This window comes from Apus apus, chromosome 2, assembly GCF_020740795.1.
Source record: "Apus apus isolate bApuApu2 chromosome 2, bApuApu2.pri.cur, whole genome shotgun sequence".
In the NCBI taxonomy this organism is placed as follows: Eukaryota; Metazoa; Chordata; class Aves; order Apodiformes; family Apodidae; genus Apus; species Apus apus.
Genome location: NC_067283.1, coordinates 69314479 through 69333130, shown reverse-complemented (window position 1 = coordinate 69333130; position 18652 = coordinate 69314479). Strand labels below are relative to the sequence as shown.

General features: G+C 38.9%; 1 protein-coding gene across 5 annotated transcripts in view; it reads left to right on the top strand.

Annotated features, from left to right (window-relative positions):
- Positions 1-18652, top strand: part of FARS2 (phenylalanyl-tRNA synthetase 2, mitochondrial) — a 243785-nt gene that overhangs the window by 46088 nt on the left and 179045 nt on the right. For all 5 annotated transcript variants that reach the window (XR_007888605.1, XR_007888604.1, XM_051610550.1 and 2 more), the window contains one exon: positions 7208-7843. Coding sequence is in view for 3 of the 5 variants with exons in the window: in XM_051610550.1 (XP_051466510.1) it covers positions 7226-7843 (618 nt within the window). In the remaining 2 variants the exon portion in view is untranslated. The remainder of the gene's footprint in view (positions 1-7207; positions 7844-18652) is intronic.

Below are 18652 nucleotides of genomic sequence, written 5' to 3'. Positions count from 1 at the left end.
TCAAGAAATAATTGACATATAAATGAAAGAAAATTAGATACTGTTTCTGAGAAAGGGAATTTTCCTTAATTTAACTGTCATGTAGGTATTAAAAATTTTTTTTCTTGCTGGAAGTTTCTTTCCTCTGTATTTTTTTATTTTGTTTTTATTCATCAGTCTTTTTCTGTTCAACTAAAAATGGCTTGTTTGGACTGCTCACCTTAACTTCTGAATTCTGCATGTTACAGAATTTGGTGTGTTTCCATCTTCTAGAACAATAAGTCTAAATTTGTTTGCCCTTGGTCTTTAATTTCTAATGTCAATTATTCTGTATAGTTTTCCCTTTAAAAAAATAATATATATATACACTCTCTGAACAATTCAGAATTTTGATGTATCTGATTATCTTGCTGGTCACAAATTCCATTTTGTGGATACTCTACTGAACTGCTTAAATCAGATTGACAACAGGTTGTCCTGAAACTCTATTATGTCAATTTTTAAAGTCTTATACCAGCGAGGCAGCAGAGCTACAGGGTTTGCAGGTATTTTGACTACTGAAACACATTTGAAGCACAGCTTGAGGAGTATTATCTTCTTAGTAAGTGGGAAATTTACGGATAAACCTGGACAATCTTGGAGTGACACTGTGTAGCAGGGGAAACTAGAGCCTGTAGCAGCTTTTGGAGGATCACATGGAGCACTGAAATTGTTTCAGTGTCATGTGAATATGACATTTGTCATTGTTTGCAGTATGCAAGTGTGCTCTCAAGTGATGATTCAAAACATTTTAAAACCGGTGCTGGCCCATAGGTCCTTTCCAAAGTGTATTCTCTCCAGTGTCTCACTACCCACTGTGACTATATTAGCCCATCCTGCAGTCCTGAAGAATGGTGAAGGTGGTTGAAGCTGTGCCTCAGAAGTAAGGACCGTATTTTCTGTTCTTGCCTTCAGGTGCTCACGTATGTAAGATCATGAAATACTGGTCTCTGTCCAGACAATAAGCATCTTCTGGATCAGTGAAAAAGATGGTTATTAGTATCTTCTATTTCATATTTAAGGAGGGCTTGCATATAACACTGGCAGAAAACATGGTCATACCTTATCCCAGAGAAGATTTTTTTATTATTTTTCTCTCTCAATATTGCAAGCCTCAAAATGTTGCCGAAGGCAGCATCATGATTAATGTATTACTATTGGAAAGCAGACACCAAGTCAGCTTACGACACATTTTTGCTTTGGTTAAGAAGAATAACAAAAACGTAAGTTATTCTATATGTTTCTTGGAACTTGCTGATGGATTCTTAACCAGATGAACTCCAAGTGCATGAAAAAATTAAGAGCCAATTTTTTGAAGGCGATGTTATCTTTCCTAGTGCTTTGTAGTGCATGCAATATTTTGTTCCATTGGGTGTTTAGCCATCATTGGGGATATCTGGAAATGTTCTGCCCTTGGAAGATCAGATTATAAAATTGATCCATTCTAAGTTGTCTGTAAGGCTATTTCAGAGGTCTGTGTGTATAACACAAATTCAGTATGCTCAATAAGAGTGGAAGTCTGGTATGCAACAATATATCCACATTTTAAAATGAGCTTGAAAAAAAATCTGAGCTCACTGTTAGTATTTCATGCAAAAGAATTTGTTATATTCTATGCCATGTAGATATGGTCATGGCAATACAATGATATTTGCTGCTGTATGCCTACATAGTTTTCAAAACTAAAATTCAATGCTTAGCTAAATTGCTAAGCAGACTGGTAAATGTCCAATTTTAGCAGCTCAGCATATGTTTGTAATTTTTGTTTTAACATATGCTATGTTGGTTGAACTCCCCTCTCCACACATGCAGTATATAAAAGCTGTCACATCACAAAATGGTGGCAGCCCAACTTTTCTAACATTTTCCATGGCACTTCAGAGTCTTGCATTAATTAGCTATTCTTGGATAGGAGACAGACTCTCATCTTTGTGGAAATTTGGTTTTCAGCTTGTCATGTACTTCAGTTTATTTATGAGGTAGCCCATCTGTGTTTCTGCAGCCATAAACAGTAAAAAGCACAGGGCATACAGAAAAGTGGTCAGCAAGAGTAAGGATGCCCTTGGTTCACAGAAATTAATATTTAGAAAATGGCCCTGAAAGCAGGCCTATTTGGTTCACTGGTGGGCTCTAGTTTTCTTGAGCAAGAACATTCTCTCTCTTCCACTTTTCTAGGAGAGCTGGGTGAATAAAAATGCTGTTGTATAGGCCTTTTTCTGTGAGCTACTAAGCTGCCCATCTTTTATCCTCCTTTTTCAAGGTAAGTGTAAGGAGGAATTCCACTGAGTGTACAATTCTTTCCTAAATTTCAGTGGAGTGGAGGAGACTTGTGACAAATGCTACTGCAGCTGTGATAATGCTGTCTTAATCCTTGCTGCACTGTGACATGGAAACCTGGATTTCTACACAAAAGGATATGATTTGACAGTAGAGTAGTATGATCCTTTGTTATATCAAACTTCCTTTTGCATGTGCTTCAAAATCAAGGCTTTTTTTTTTTTACATTCTGTGTGCTTTTTCCCTGTGGTTAAACTCCCGACTGTGGTGTACTTCTACATGTTTAATTTCTACTGTGGTGCTGCATGATGGTTGGTTTTCTGTGTGGGATGAAGCAACCTTGCCCATCAACTGAAACAGCTGTACACATGGCACCAGGTCTGTGGTAGTGGACTAACATTGGCATGTGCAGTCACATCTGTGTCTCATCTATTCACAGCATGGACAAGGTATTTGCCTGTTGATGCCTTCATCCCTGGGTGGCTTGGGTGCCACATCTTGCCCTCTTCTCAAGACTTCATACCTATATGCAGTCATGGTTCTAAATATTTTGCTGTAACATAAAGTACAACATCATCCCTATCAAAGATCTGAGTTACTGCAATTGCATTAGACACCTCAGTATGTATCTTGAGGTACAGTGAGCCCATGGAGCTTCAGAGGAACTTCTAAGATACCCAGCAATGTGGCAGTGTTCAGGTAAGCACCTGTGTAATAGAAGATGGTGGGCCTGGTGCTTGCAAGTCCACCTGCAGTGCTTTGAGAAGCCCCACTGGGAGCTGCTTGTGAGTCAGCCTTCCAAAACCCTATGTTAGCTATCAGCTGTGAGTCAGAGCCACTGTTGATTCCATAGCATGTGACCCACCTGGTAAGGCTGCTGGAGTGCTTTGCCATCATTGGATTGTAGATGCCAGTGGTGATTGTTCAATATTTATTTCCCATTTATGTGTTTGTTTTCAGTTACAGGACCTACAACTGCTGTTTGGCATGCTGCAGTTGTTAGCTGGCTGACAGGCTTTGCTGTGGGATTCAGGTTTTGTCAGTGTGCACAGAAACTAGTTTCATTTTACTGCCAAATAATAAGCATGATGGAAATAAAGGAAGAAAATGATAAATTTAAACTGTGCTTTTTCAGACCTTTAGATAGAAGTCTATTGGAAATAATTGTCTACTTACTACAAGTGAACATAAGTAATTAGTGTATCCTTAACAACAGTTATCTATTTGTAGCAGAAAGATGAAGAGATTTCTTTATTTTCCAGTGTTGCTCTACTCTCTGGCAAACATTTCTTTAATTTTAAGGTTTCTTGTCTGGTATAGGGAGTGTATATATGGCTTTTGCCTTCCTTCTCTATGGTTTCTGTCCTTCAATGTAATTTGTCACCAGCAGAGTTGACCCAAGTCCAATACCATTTTTCTGTAATGATCCTGAAAGTAGCTGTACATGAATCTGTGGTGGGAGATGGGAGCACAACAGTATTGGTGAAGGACTTCAGTGTTTCTGGCTCTTGTGTGATACCATGCCAATGGCTCCTTTACTGCTTGTTTGCTGTTGTTTGTAGCACTTGGATGTTGGATAACTACTCTGATAACATTGGATAAATGTAACTTTTTTTTTTTTTCTTACTGCTCACAGTAGATTTTGCTTTAGAATAGTGCAGATAGTAATGCAATTTATTTAAAGCATAAACATAATGTTAGAGTGAAACTCTGCTACAATTTAATCTGTAGGTTTTTCTCCTGTACAAGTCTGTGAGGAGTATATATAAACTTGGTCAGAGTAGCATTTCTGAATTATGAGAAACTGATAAACAAATACTGAAAAATCATCAGGTAAGCCCTTAGAGATATATGCTAGTCTGCCTTAAAAATCATGAGTCTTAAACAAAGAAGAGTCTCCCCCCTGCCCAACATTTGGGGTTCATGTTCTAATTTCTTTTTCCACAAAGTTATAATGATGAGAAATTTCTGATATGGTTGTATGTCTCTCAAAGGAATGGTATTTAGGAAAGCAGCAAACATCATGAATCTCCCGATAGTCACGGAAGTTTTTCGTACAATACAGTTATGTATAAGTTTTGAATCAAATTTTTTAGAAAAATAAATGTATGGGCAGATGGTGATATTTACTTAAGGGAAGCTGAATTCATTATCTGATTAGAACTGGGTATTGCAAGCAGCTGTTTGAAAATGAGAACTCACTTTGCATGAAGGAGAACGTATGTTTGGGGAAAATGGAGCCTCTTTTCAAAATGTAAGGCTATCCCTTGCTTAGTCTTTGTCAGAGGGCTTTCTGATGCGTATGTGAATTAATTTATGGAAGAATCTTTTCAGTAATGGCCAAGAACTAATTTGGTGAAATAGTTTTGCAAACTCTTTAAAAATGAAACAAGCCCCTCCAAAACTCAGTCCTTCTGAAAAGCTTCAAAACCAGATTAAAGTTGTAGCTGCTCTTTTTTCTTAAGGTATTTGATCAGAAAAAGGGTTAAACCAAATATTTAGTAATCTTATACTGCCCTGCCAAATTTAACTTGCCTTTAATTTCATTTATTAAGATATGCAATTACTTCAGGAAACAACTTGTAGTGAACATCAGGCATGAGCCAGAAGACAGAAAACCAAATATGAACATTCCTGTTATCTTTTACAGATATTTTTTGGGGGGACTCTGTATTCTATTTGCCTATCTATTTCTGGAGTTTAAGAGTGTGAAAAATAATCTTGGTTGTTCTTTTTATTTTTTTTTTTTTACATTTGTTTCTCTAATGTTCCTGTTGAAAGCTAGCAAGGTACTCCCAGCATAGATACTAATCCTAGTGTAAAGATGGAAAGCTATCCCTTGAAGACTGTGGTCTGCTCATTGCTTAAGTCCTTGCTTCCCCATTTTTTTAAGATGACTGTCAGAGGAAGTTCTTTCCCCCAGGCAACATGTGGCCCTGGATTTCTTCATTCATAGAGAAATACAAATCACTTTCTTGTTTGGAGCAGATGCCTTTTCCCAGTCACATAATTTCTAATACCTCTGTTATCCTGTTCTCTAATAAGCAAATAGTAATGCTTAATTATTTTACTGCAACCCATGCTAATATTTGTGAAGCCCAGCTATAGATTTTCAAGTGATTTCGCATTTCGGAATGGGTTTATGTATTTGGAGTAACTGAAGGGCTTGTGATCCTCAAAACTCTTTGGTTTTAGAATTATCTCTTTGAACACTACAGAGTAAAGCAGCTGTGTACATGTGAAGCACAAAGCCTGTTTGTAAACATCCTGTATAAAAATGGGTGTATAAAAATCCTGTATAAAGATGGCCCTTCAACAGGAAACGAGTTAGAGAATTATGGAATTGTTTGGGTTGGGAAAGATCTCTAAGATAATGAAATCCAACTGTTAACCCAGCACATGGCCACTAAACCATGTCCCTAAGCACCATATCTAGATGTCTTTTGTACATCCAACAGTACCTCCAGGGCTGGTGACTCAGCCACCTCCCTGGGCAGCCTGTTCCAGTGCCTGACAACCCTTAAAGTGAAGAAATCTTTCCAAATATCCTATTGAAACCTCTCCTGGCACAACTTGAGGCCATTTCCTCTTGTTCTATTCCATGTTACTTGGGAGAAGAGACTGACACCCACCTCGCTACAACCTCCTTTCAGGTAGTTGTAGATTGATAAGGTCTCCCCTCAGCCTCCTTTTCTCCAGGCTAAACAACCCCAGTTCCCTCAACCTCTCTTTGTAAGACCTGTGCTCCAGACCCTTCACCAGCTTTGTTTCTCTTTTCTGGACTCACTTCAGCACCTCAGTGTCCTTCTTGTAGTGAGGGGCCCAAAACGGAACATAGTATTTGAGGTGTGGCCTTACCAGTACCGAATAGAGGGGGACAATCACTTCCATAGTCCTGTTGACCACACTATTTCTAATACAAGCCAGGCCAGGTGGCCTTCTTGGCCACCTGGGTACACTGCTGGTTCATATTCATCCGTCTGTCAGTCAACACCCCCAGGTCTTTTCTCTGCTGAGCAGCTTTCCAGCCACTCTGCCCCAAGCCCATAGCACTGCATGGGGTCCTTGTGACTGTCAAATTCTGTTGATTTGTTTAGTTCCAGTATCTTTCAGAATCTTATAATTTCATTTACTTTCCTGATATTTGTCACTCCTCCCTCTTGATACAGCAGTAGAAGCTGTCAAAACAACTGTTCTGGGAACATACGGAAAGGGGTTTTTGTGCTCACCCCAAAATGCCAACATTGATTCTGGCTATGTGGAGCCTTTATTGTGTATCTTTTGCAACGCTTACATGTAAACTTAATATACTGTTTGAATATAAATATATGCCTTGCGGTCTGGAAGTGATTTGAAAGGTTAAACTGGTTTTGTTTGGCATTAAGTAAGAATTAGCGATGATTGCATAGTATGTGCCACATGCTTCTGGTTCATGTGGAGTGCCTTCTGTAGCTCCTGCTAATGGGGGAGATGGTTCAACAATAAATTGATGCTTGAGGTTTTGTTAGAAGCAAGTCCCTGAATGCCAAAGGGCGTTGCTGAATTTCTGAGTTTCTCATAAGTAGTGTTCAGTTATTGCCTCGTATTTTAACTGGATGAAAAATACTGTTTCAAGGAAGACCTGATGTTTAGTCAGCTGTGAAGTGTAGCAGTATCTGGAATGGGGTTAAGGCTAGGTCTAGAGTCATTAATACTGATGCAGTGATGCAGAAAACTGATAATTGAATAAGATATCCTACTTAAAATTTGATCACAAAGGTATTTTCTCTCCTTTGCAGTCAAAACAGTGTTTTTTAACAGCAACTTTGTCATATGGACATTTGGATTTCATTAATTCCTAAGATACTAGGAATTCTTGCAGCAAGATTGCAGCTCCTAACTCAAAGTTTTTACTTTTTTTTTTTTTTTTTAGATCATAAAAGAGTTTGCAATGGCAATGCTCTGGAAATTCATGAGAGTAGCGAAGTATTCTAAACCAGCTTTATCAACAAAAGGAAAGGGAAGAGGAATTCCCACCCATTCAAGGCATTCTTCATCCAAGTCTGAACCTTCAGATTTTGCTGCCAGCACACCCTGCTCAAATACTGTAGAACTGCTTGGTAAGCCTTATCCTCAGGATGACTACAGCAATGTCACAGAGAAGATTCTTTCCAAGATGGGGAAGAACTTGCACAACAAAAAGCATCATCCTTTGTGGCTAATCAAGGAGCAGGTGAAGGACCACTTTTACAAACACTATGTAGGACGCCGTGGGACTCCGCTCTTTTCTGTCTACGACAGTCTTTCTCCAGTGGTTACAGTGCAGCAGAATTTTGATAGTTTGCTCATCCCACAAAACCATGCCAGCAGAAGGAAAGAGGATAACTATTACTTGAATCGTGATCACATGCTAAGAGCACATACATCAGCTCATCAGTGGGACTTGATACACTCCGGCCTAGATGCCTTTCTGGCAGTGGGAGATGTCTACCGCCGTGACACAATTGATAACACCCACTACCCAGTCTTCCATCAGATGGAAGGAGTTCGGCTCTTCTCCTGTCACGAGGTAGGAGTTCTCTAGTTGGGGTGAAAGAGATTTTGGGTAAGTTGCATGATCTTGTATTTGCTGTAAGCAAAGTGTATGCGCCTAAACATGGTACAGCAGCACGTCTGATGCTGTACATTGATAGAGATGAATTACCACATGACTGATCATGTAGTAATACTTTTAATTTGACCAAAATATAGGTGGAAAAGACTGAGTTTGAAAGCAACTGGAACATCTCCCTTATGAGAAAAGGCTGAGAGAGCTGGGTGTCTTTAGTTTGGAGAAAAGGAGACTGAGGAGTGACCTCATCAGTGTTTACAAATACGTAAAGGGTGAGTGTCAAGAAGATGGAGTTAAGCTTTTTTCAGTGATGACCAGTGATAGGACAAGGAGTAATGGATACAAATTGGAGCATAGGAGGTTTAAGGTGAACATCAGAAAAAAATTTTTTACTGTGAGAGTGACAGAGCACTGGAACAGGCTGCCCAGAGAGGTTGTGGAGTCTCCTTCTCTGGAGACATTCAAAACCCGCCTGGACGCCTTCCTGTGTGATGTGCTCTAGGTGACCCTGCTCTGGCGGGGGGGGTTGGACTAGATGATCTTTCGAGGTCCCTTCCAACCCCTATGATTCTATGATTCTATGAACTGTAAACTTTCCCAGAAAAATGTGGAAAAAATGGAAAGACAATATTCATGAAAGCATTACATGAAAGGAAACAACTTTTTTGGCTAATGATCTGCACAACTCAATTCTAGTTCTATTACAAGTCCCTTCTGGTGAGGTCACTACCAAAAAGCTTTGTCATAGTAATACGTGAAGGACTCATGGATGTGAATAGTCACAGCTATAGCCAAAGTGAAGTTTTTCTTCTGTCACCTTTTTCCTTTAATAGCTCCAACCTTCTGTATATGATTGTCTTTTAAAATTATTAGTTCCATTCTTCATCTTATCCTACAGCTGCATTGAAGTATTCATCTGTTGCAACTGATTGTTATGGGTGTGTGATACACTGTAAACTCATCAGAGTCATCATAGAATGTTTTGGGTTGAAAGAGACCTTAAAGAACACCTACTTCCAAACCCCCCTGCATGGGCAAGGACACCTCCCACTAGATCAGGTTGCTCAAAGTCCCATCCAACCTGGCCTTGAACACTTCCAGGGAAGGGACATCCACATAGGCTCTGGGCAACCTGTGCCATTGTCTCACCACTCTCACATTAAAGAATGTCTCCCTAATGTCTAACCTAAATGTGCCTTCTTTCGGTTTACAGCCATTCCCCCTCATCCTATCACTACAGGCCCTTGCAAAAAGTCCGTCCCCAGCTTTCCTGTAGTCCCTTCAAGTTGCTGGTATAAGGTCTCCCTGGAACCTTCTCTTCTCCAGCCTGAACAACCCCAACTCTCTCAGCCTGTCTTCACAGGAGAGGTGCTCCAGCATGTGGCCCTTCTCTGGATTTGCTCCAAGAGCTCTGTGTCCTTCCTGTGTTAGAGGCATCAGCTAAAAAGCTCTAGGTAGATGTCCAAGACTCTCAAGTTTATATATTTTGTTGGCACAGCTTGCATGTTCTGCAAATGCTTGGGTGTCATTAAGTATTCTGCTGCATCATTGATCAGCAGTAAACATAAGCCAGTTTGTTTTCCAGATAGTAATTGACTTGTATAATTTGTGTATGCTTGTAGCAGTACTGCCAAATTCACATTTCTTTAACTAAAACTAGCTTATTCTAATAATACTGAGATGTAGACCATTCTTAATGTCGTTGCCAGTGGGTGACAGGAGCTTGGCAGGGAGGCCTGGTGGGCTTGGATTCGTGAAGGAAAACTTGGGTAATTATAGAGCTCTGCTTTTCTTGCTGGTGGAAAGGGTTCATGCTGCCTGCACTGGTGTTTCCAACCCCATGGTGTCACTGCTTCTTCCATTTTGAAAACATACCTGCCTCTGCAGGTGTCTTGTGAGCTATGTGATGTCAAATAACAGCTTGCAATAGCTTCTTTGGTAACCAGGAAATGGAAACCTTGTGGATTTATCCAATCTTGTTTGCTGTTCTTCTCCCACAGGCCTGTTTATTAATACAATTGGGGTCTTTTGAAGAGAAAAATGTACAGTGCTGCATGAAGAAAATACCATTTATTAATGCTTTTTGTTCATGACAATTTTTGTACTTGAGCAGGAGTTTTGTCATTCGGGTGGAAAGATTTTATCTGTCACAAAATTAAAACATCGACACTCTTGCAGGGATGGTCATCGATCTAATTATTGAAATTATTTTTAATGAATATGCCCCTTAAGAAATGTTGGTCCTGAGAACAGAGTATTTCTTTCTTATCTACAAATTTAATAATAGTAATAATAGTATTTTAATTACTGGGGAGAAAGTTACAGAAATGTTCACTGACATCTATCTGGAAATACATGGTGTGTAGCAATATGATTAATTGCATTGTAGGTTGCTTGTTTCTTTTTCTCTTCTTTCTTGTTCCCTGGGGAAATGAGATGTTACTGGAGAATGCTAATAGCTGGTGAGTTTGAGGGTAGCTATGTACTGGAAAATGTCCGTCTCTCTAAAGAATGAAAGTCCAGTTGACTTTCTGTACTGATGAAGAAGGAATAGTGGTATGGTATACAATTTCTAAAGTTTTGTTTACTGGGCAACATGCATGAATTCTAAACCTAAGCCTGATCTACAGCATCCTTTTTAGTTTCCGTTGTAGATTAAATACCAATAAGAGTCTTGCAATATGTAAAACTTCTTATATTCATCATCACAAGACCCGTGTGGAATAAATGGAATGTGTAATTCTGAAATTTCACAGGGGACTGTTTCTACATTTTATATTCTGTTTGCCTGATCAAAATAAACTAAATTTAAATAATTCCAGAAGGAACTATGTGAGCAAAACAAAGACTAAATGGAGGTAATACTACTTGAAAAAAAAAAAAAAAAAAAATTTTATAGTAATTTATATGTCCATGTTTAAGTTGTAACCCACTGAGCAGAAATGCATCAATGTCAGGGCCTGTTAACTTTTCTCAGATTTTTCATTCATAACCAGACTGCAATCTCTGGTGAGAGGAGAACTGCATAGTACTGAGGATAAGAATCTTCTGAATTAAGGGAAAAGGTGTTAGCTCTTAGCTACAAGGCTTAGGTACACTTCATCTTATGTCCAATACAATAATCTTACATGCTGTACTTAGTTTACTGCTCAGCTTTTATTCTTTTGCTCTCTCAGTGAAAGTGGCCACAGAACTAGAGGTGGTGAGAACAAAACTCAAAATCTACAGTAATTTTATAGGACCTTAAATTTAGGGGAATTTAACATCTCATCTGAGTTTGGGAGAGGGGGAAAAAAAGGTCATGTCATTCTCAGCTGAAATTTTAGGCAGGATAAGAAAGACGTAGAAGATGCAGAAAACCATCTCTCCTTTACAAATACCAAATTTTGTAGTCAAAGTTAGGTTAAATGTTCAGCCCTGTGACTGAAACATTTAGTATAATTCTTCATATAAAAATCAATACATTGGAAGTAAGAGCTGGAAAAACAAATCATAGTTTCACAATTTTGGTGTTTAACTCTGAGATACTTGTAAGCTATTTCCTTCTTTGACTACACTGTTTTTAATAAAATCATAGAATGGTTTGGGTTGGAAGGGACCTTAAAGATTATCTAGATCCAATCCACCTCCCTTTGCTGGGAAACCTCCCTCTAAAACAGGTTGCTCCAAGCCCTGTCCAGCCTGGCCTTGAACCCAGAAAGGAAGCATCCACAATCTCCTTGGGCAATCTGTGCCAGTGTTTTACCACCCTCATGGGAAAGAACTTCTTCCTAACATCTAAGTTAAAAATCGTTATCCCTCATCCTATCACTACAAGCTCTTATAAAAAGTCCTACCCCAGCTTTCCTGTAGCCCCTTCAAGTATTGGAAGGTCTGCCTGGAGCCTTCTCTTCTCCAGGCTGAACAACTCCAACTCTCAGCCTGTCTTCATAGGAGAGGTTCCCCTACCCCTGATCAACTTCATTGCCCTCCTCTGGACTCAGTCCAAGAGTTCCATGTCCTTCTTGTGTTGGGGGCCCCAAAGCTGGACACAGTACTCTAGAGGAGATGGGCAGAATCACCTCTCTTGATCTGCTGGCCACACTTCTTCTGATGCAGTCCAGGATATGGTTGGCTTTCTGGACTGCAAGTACACATTGCCAGCTCGTGTTGAGCTTCTTGTCCACCACCCCCAAGTCCTTCTCCTCAGGGCTGTTATCGATCCATTCTCCACTCAGCTTGTATTTGTGCTTGGGATTGCCCTGACCCAGGTGCAGTACCTGGCACTTGGCCTTGTTGAACTTAATGTGGCTTGCACAAACCCACCTCTCAAGGCTGTCAAGGTCTCTCTAGATGGCATCCCTTCCTTCCAGCATGTCAACCACACCACACAACTCGGTATCATCAGCAAACTTGCTGAGGGTGCTCTCAATCCCACTGTCCATGTTGCCAAAAAAAGTTGTTAAACAGCACTAGTCACAATTCTGACCCCTCAGGAACACCACTCATTACTGATCTCCACTTGGCTATCAAACTGTTAACCACAACTCTTTGAGTGTGACGATCTAGGCAATTCCTTATCCGCTGGGTTGTGCATTCGTCAAGTCCGTATCTCTCCAATTTAGAGACAAGAATGTCATGTGGGACAGTGTCAAATGCTTTGCACAAGTCCAGGTAGATGATGTCAGTTGCTCTTCCTTTATCCATCAACGCTGTAACGCCGCCTAGGGGCCACCGAATTTATCAGGCTTGATTTTCCCTTAGTGAAGACATGTTATCAGTCATGAATCACCTCCTTATTTTCCATGTACCTTATCATAAATTCCTGGAGGATCTGCTCCATAATCTTGCTGGGCACAGAGGTGAGATTGACCTGTAGTTCCCTGGGTCATCTTTTCCCTTTTTAAAAATGGGAGTTATGGTTCCCCTTTTCCAGTCAGTGGGAACTTCATCAGACTGGCACAGCTTCACAAAAATGATAGATAATGACTTAGCAACTTCATCCACCAGTTACCTCAGAGCCCGTGGATGTATCTCATCAGGTCCCATGGACTTGTGCACCTTCAAGTTCCTTAGATGGTCTCAAACCTGATTTTCTATGGTGAGTGGGTCTTCATTCTCCCAGTCCCTGCCTTTGCCTTATGTTACCTCAGCAATGTGACTTGAGCACGTGCTGATGAAGACTGAGGCAAAAAAATAGAGTACTTCAGCCTTCTCCATAATCTGGGTAACTAGGTCTCCCATTTCCTTGTGGAGAGGTCATACATTTTCCCTGTCTACCTTTTATCACTGACATACCTGTAAAGCTTATATTTACTTCATGGGGGATGGTTGATTATTTTTGTAAGAGAACAGTAATCTATGATTCAAAGATGGTCAGGTAACTGGTGCTTTTTTGCAGCTTTGTATAAGTACAGATATTAAAGTACTAAAAAAGTTCCCATCTTCCAAACTAACCAGTTGCTAAAAGTTAGAATAATTCATGTGGAAATTTCCCATAAACTTTTAAAAAATGTCCTTGGACTGCTCTCAAAGAACATTTGCCTATTTAGACAGGTTTTTTAGTATATTTAAAAATGTTTTATATAGTTATTACCTGAATTTAATATATAGAAGAGTTAGAAACTAACAGAAATAGTTAAAACCAGTGCCAAAATAGCTTCCCAAATTTGCTTCAAAATTCTGGACATGAAATGAACTGTTCTTCTTAAATAGTACTCCCAAATGGTATTTCTTTTGTATTCTCTTCCTCCAGCATGTCTGTTTTTATTCTAAAGGACATACAGATTTATTTTTTTTTCTTTCTATGTTGGAAGGCTTTTTTATTTTTTTTAATCCTTTAGGTTGGCAATATTGATATTTCTGTAGTCAGGTTTGAACTGGCAAACTTTTCAGGGTGGATTGTAAAAGAAATTATTTCAGTGCTATGCTGTTGTCTTTGGTGCAGTATGTTACTTACTACAATTTATGGAAAAGAAAAAAAAATTTAAAATCTCAACTAAATGGCACTTTGTGCATTTTAGCCAGCAGAGGGAGCCGATATAAACCCAATGGCAACTGCAGAACATTTTTCTGTTAACAACGTTTACACATTGGAAGGAGACTTCATGAGGTGTTTTATAGCCTGCACTGAATTATACATAAATTTTAAGGGGAACGGATGTGAAAATATAGAAATTGCTCCTCTAATTTAGTAACCTCGTTCCAATAGAGGCAAATACTAGATTGTTCAGATGAAGAAATTATGCTCTCATCAAGCTCATTTTTGTTAATATCTGAAAACTATAAATAGGGAGAGTTGGAAGAAGTAGTAGGGGTACATCTTTATTCTCAATCAACATGTTTTTGGAGAAAATAGCAACTTTTTTGTTAGGACAATGGAATACCATAAATATTCCAGTTAAAAAGAAAGACTGCCTCTCCAAAGCAGTATCTAAAGTTTAAAAAAAAAAATAAAAATTCCATATTGTAAGTTCATAGTGTTTATATCCTGAAATATGAAGACTCTTTTCCTAGCTAATAGAAGCGTAGATTTTCTCTTTTTCATATAAATATATACTCTTTTCCTTGTCCTTTCTTACTTGTGTACCTTGCCCATTTTGTTTGTACATTACACACAAAAGAAGTTGCTTTTATCCTTTTCCTTACACTTTGGGGTTGGTGTGAACATCTGATTGACATACATCTTTGTTTACACTTTGATTAAAAATTTTTAAAAAGGTAAAAAAAAATACATGCCATCCAAAATTAAGAGTACCACTCTGCAAGCCTTGTTGCTTGAAGTAATTTTCTCCATTTCTCCCAAAACAATGGGAAATATGCAGTGGATATTCAGTAGGAAGCATTCTGTCATGTGGACAATGGACTGTGTATTCCTTTGGCACATGAAACTGCCTGGGTGGGGGTGCAGATTTACAAGTTTCATCCTCTTGGAGGCCGATTGGGACTGACATCAGGTTTTCTTTTTGACGAGCCATTTTCGAGCATCATCATCATCATCATTCCTGATCCATCAGTTAAGTGTTACAGCACATTAAAAATGTTGTGGAAATGGTTTGCTATTTGTAAATGGATTTAGAGTGCAGCTGTTTGTTTATTTATAGGGATATTCATCAGGGATAGAGAGTCAAAATGTATTCGGTGTGGAAAGGTTGAGTGCTGCCACATGAAGATCCTCGTGTAGAGCTAGTCTTAAGTGCCAGTTTGTGAGTATAAGTACATGAGCATTATGTATTCATTATCTTAATTGCTAGTGTATGCATGACTGGCAGGAGGAAGATAAAACTGCATTGTGGAAAGACAAGATGTAGTTACAGATCTTTCTGATCTTAAACTTACTATGAATGCCATCACGTTTAGCGACACTTAATCTTGGACTGAATGTTAAATGTATGGATAATAAAGTGAAGTGAGATTGAAAGAGGTCTGTCAAGTGACTGAAGAAATGTTGGGGTCTTTATTGAAATCACACAGGTGACTTCTGCCCACCATGCTAGGCTGAGAAATACTATGAAGTGCTTTTAAAGCAGTGTAGCTCTGTTTGTAGTTGCAAAATTAAAACCCACTGCATTCTGGCCATTGCATGTCATCAAATTTAACTTTATCCTTATTATAAGCTAAATTGTGAATAAATGTCATGTCACATGGTAAGGTCACTTCAATTCCTTTCTGCCTTCTCCGTTGTCATGCAGCATCAGTCAGATATGCTGATAAATCCTGATATTTTTTTTTTACTTCTGAATGACACAATGTTCAATGTTTTGCACACCTTCACTTAGAAAAAAACCTTTTTGTCATTACACTAGACAGACACAGGTGCTTGATTTATGTCTATAGGAAATTTATTTTCTGGTAGTAGTAGTAATAACTGGTTGTATTCAAAACAATAAACAGTGCATTTCATTTTAGTCTGCACTGAACGGATAAATGTATATGAAATGTTGGCATCTTGGATGTGTCAGTGTTCTATGCAAGACTGTTAGATTTGGGGTTTGTTTGTTTGTTTTTTTTCATTTGCTCAGATGTGTGCTTGAGAAGAACTGATATCAGAAAGGAGGCTATTCTTCATTTTATTCAAGCTTTGACTTTCTTGGTTTTATGTATGTAGAAATACTGAAGTGTTTCTGCTCCAAAACTTGTACTTTGCGAAGTTCAATCATTGTAATAGTGAAATTGGTGTATCAGTTTAAAGCTACTCATATTGACATAGCAATGTTGATGAATGAAACAAAAGGAATAAATATTAATACACCTGCAAGGAGTCTTTTTTTTTTTCAGTCAACCCCATCGTCAGCTGTGCTGGAGTTGACAGGAACTCATGGAGCTTCTATGGAGAGCACCGAAGTGCCTCTAAGTGCCTGACTGTTTCCTTTCTGCTGTCTTTCAGGGATTCCCCTAAGATTGTGTTTTCACAGCCTGTGCAAGCTGGCATAGATTCATGCCTGTGCCAAAAGTGGCTCAGCCATGTCCCACATGCCAGCATGTCTCTTAGTGCTGCCAGTATGCTGATAATTGATGACTGAGCTGAATTTGGCCATGTTCATGTCCCTCCGTTTCTTCCCTTCACCTGGGTTACTTTAATCTGGATCCATCTCTCAGCCTAGCTCATTGCATTACCACATGGACACTTGTCCTGGCACGGAGAAGGAGATGGTGTATATGTCTGGTTTGGCAGCATGAACAGGCCAGTGGGTTAGACGGCTGGGGTACGACTAAAATTATTTACTGTAATGGTTCTTGCACATATTTTATTACCACATCTGATATAATTTACTAAAATAGTTTTTTGCTTCAGACAGTAATTGTAATATCAACATTTCAGGATTAGTACAGTAGTAAGAAAAGGTACTTCTGTGTACTGGCTGGTGCAAGTGCTGTATTTTAAAGGCAGTGTCCAGACTTTGTTCCTTGCAGTGGTCTGGAGAAAGTTTTAAGCTGGGGGATGAGGGGAGGAATGAAGGGCAAAAGAAAGTAGAGAGTTTTATGTCCTACGATACTGCTGATGGGGAAAATAACAAGTACATCTTCTAATGGGTAAATACAGTGTATTCTAGTCGAACGGGAGAAAAATCTCTGGTTTACTGAGGGTAGTCTCTTCAGTCAATGGAAAGAAAAAAATAACTGCCTGTAGAGGGCAGTTCAGAGCAGGAACCTAACTTAGCCACTCCAGGTTCCTGTGGGAGGGCGGCTGTGTCTGTTCATTGACCACCCCGTGAGCCTAAAACGATTAACCACTCTAGGCTAATGCTGGCCTCGGTGAATAACCCCCGGCTTTCAATACCACATGCTGGATGACTAATCTGCCCTGCTGACAGTAAATTAGTTATAGAGTATCATCTACTTCTTCCAGCCAGTGTAGAAATAAATGCTGGAAGGAAGAAGGGGGTTTAATCTTTCAGGTGAACACTTGAATAAATAATCTGTTATTTAAAAGTGTAATATCTAATTTGTCAAGCTGTCACCTTTTGATTAGTAAAGGCATTTTTGATGGATAATAATTTTATTATCTTTTTTCTTTTTTATTTTGTATTTTTCTGCAGTGCTCTAAGCAGATTAACTTGAGAGGTATTTTCTCAATCTGTCAGCCAAGTCTCTTTCTGACTAGCAATACAAAGTTAAATGCAACTGATGGTGGTGTTTTTTTTTCCCCTCTCAATCCATTTTGCTTCTAGTTTGTGTGTTATCTAAACTCCAACTCCTTCTGCATGCATTTTGGATGTATGAAACCTGCTGGAAACTAGTTCTAATTACTTTTGCCCAGCATTTGTAGGCTACCAGAGGTTCACTTGAACTTTTTTTTAAGAGCATTTAGTGCACTGAAGGCATCAAACTGCAATTAACACAACTTCTGTAAGTAAGGGCATCTGTAAGTTGTTAAGGTTACATGCTGTTGGTGGCATATCTTGAGTAAGAGCTAGTTATGCTGGGAGGCTTAATGTGAAGAAAATTTAAATCTGTGTTTTTTCCTTCTGTGTGTACTTGGTTGACTGTGGGAAGATGGAGAAAGAAGAGAAGGAAAGGGGACTAAAAATACTTTCACAATGAGCTCTCCCTATCCTCCAGACTTAAGAGTTGTTTTTTGTACAGCTGTAAGGATTTCCAACAAAATTTCTCTTTAGTGTGTAAAACTGCCTGCCTGTCTTCCAAAGACACAGATCCTTCATTGATGTGGTTTAATGGGAGTGTTTTATAGGTCTCTCTGAGAGGATGTAGTTTTGCTAGTTTGTGTCTGTCTGGGATCACCTGGCCAGAAATTGACATGAATGTACAGAAAACAGAAATCTTCAGCTTGCAGCAGATGTGGTGGAGAGTGACATCTGCTTGGAGGGCAAATCTGTAACATTCCAAATACAGTCTGCTCCTGTGCTTTGTATTTTGTCTGTAAACCCCAAAGGAAGACCATAAATCCTTAAATTACCCACAGACAAAATTCCCATACACAGAAAGGTGCCGTGTGTGGGAAAACACAGGAGAATGGTAGTTCTTAAATGAATAAATGTTACCCAAGATAAAAAAAATATAAGCAGCCTTAAGGTCTCATTAAACTACCAGTTTTTGTATTGGTTTAATTTTCTTTGTTATGTGGTTTAGGGTTTAGATTTAATTTTTTAAGTTCATTTGATTACAACTTTTAAAGTGTTGAGTTTTTTTGGTATTTATTTTACATCATTCAATTACTAAAAAAATTGAAGCTGTGCTAAATACCATTGTGTATTGAAGGTTTTGAGATAGAATTTACGTATACTGTACAATGTAATTTGGTCTGCATTAAAACTTTCAAAGTACCTG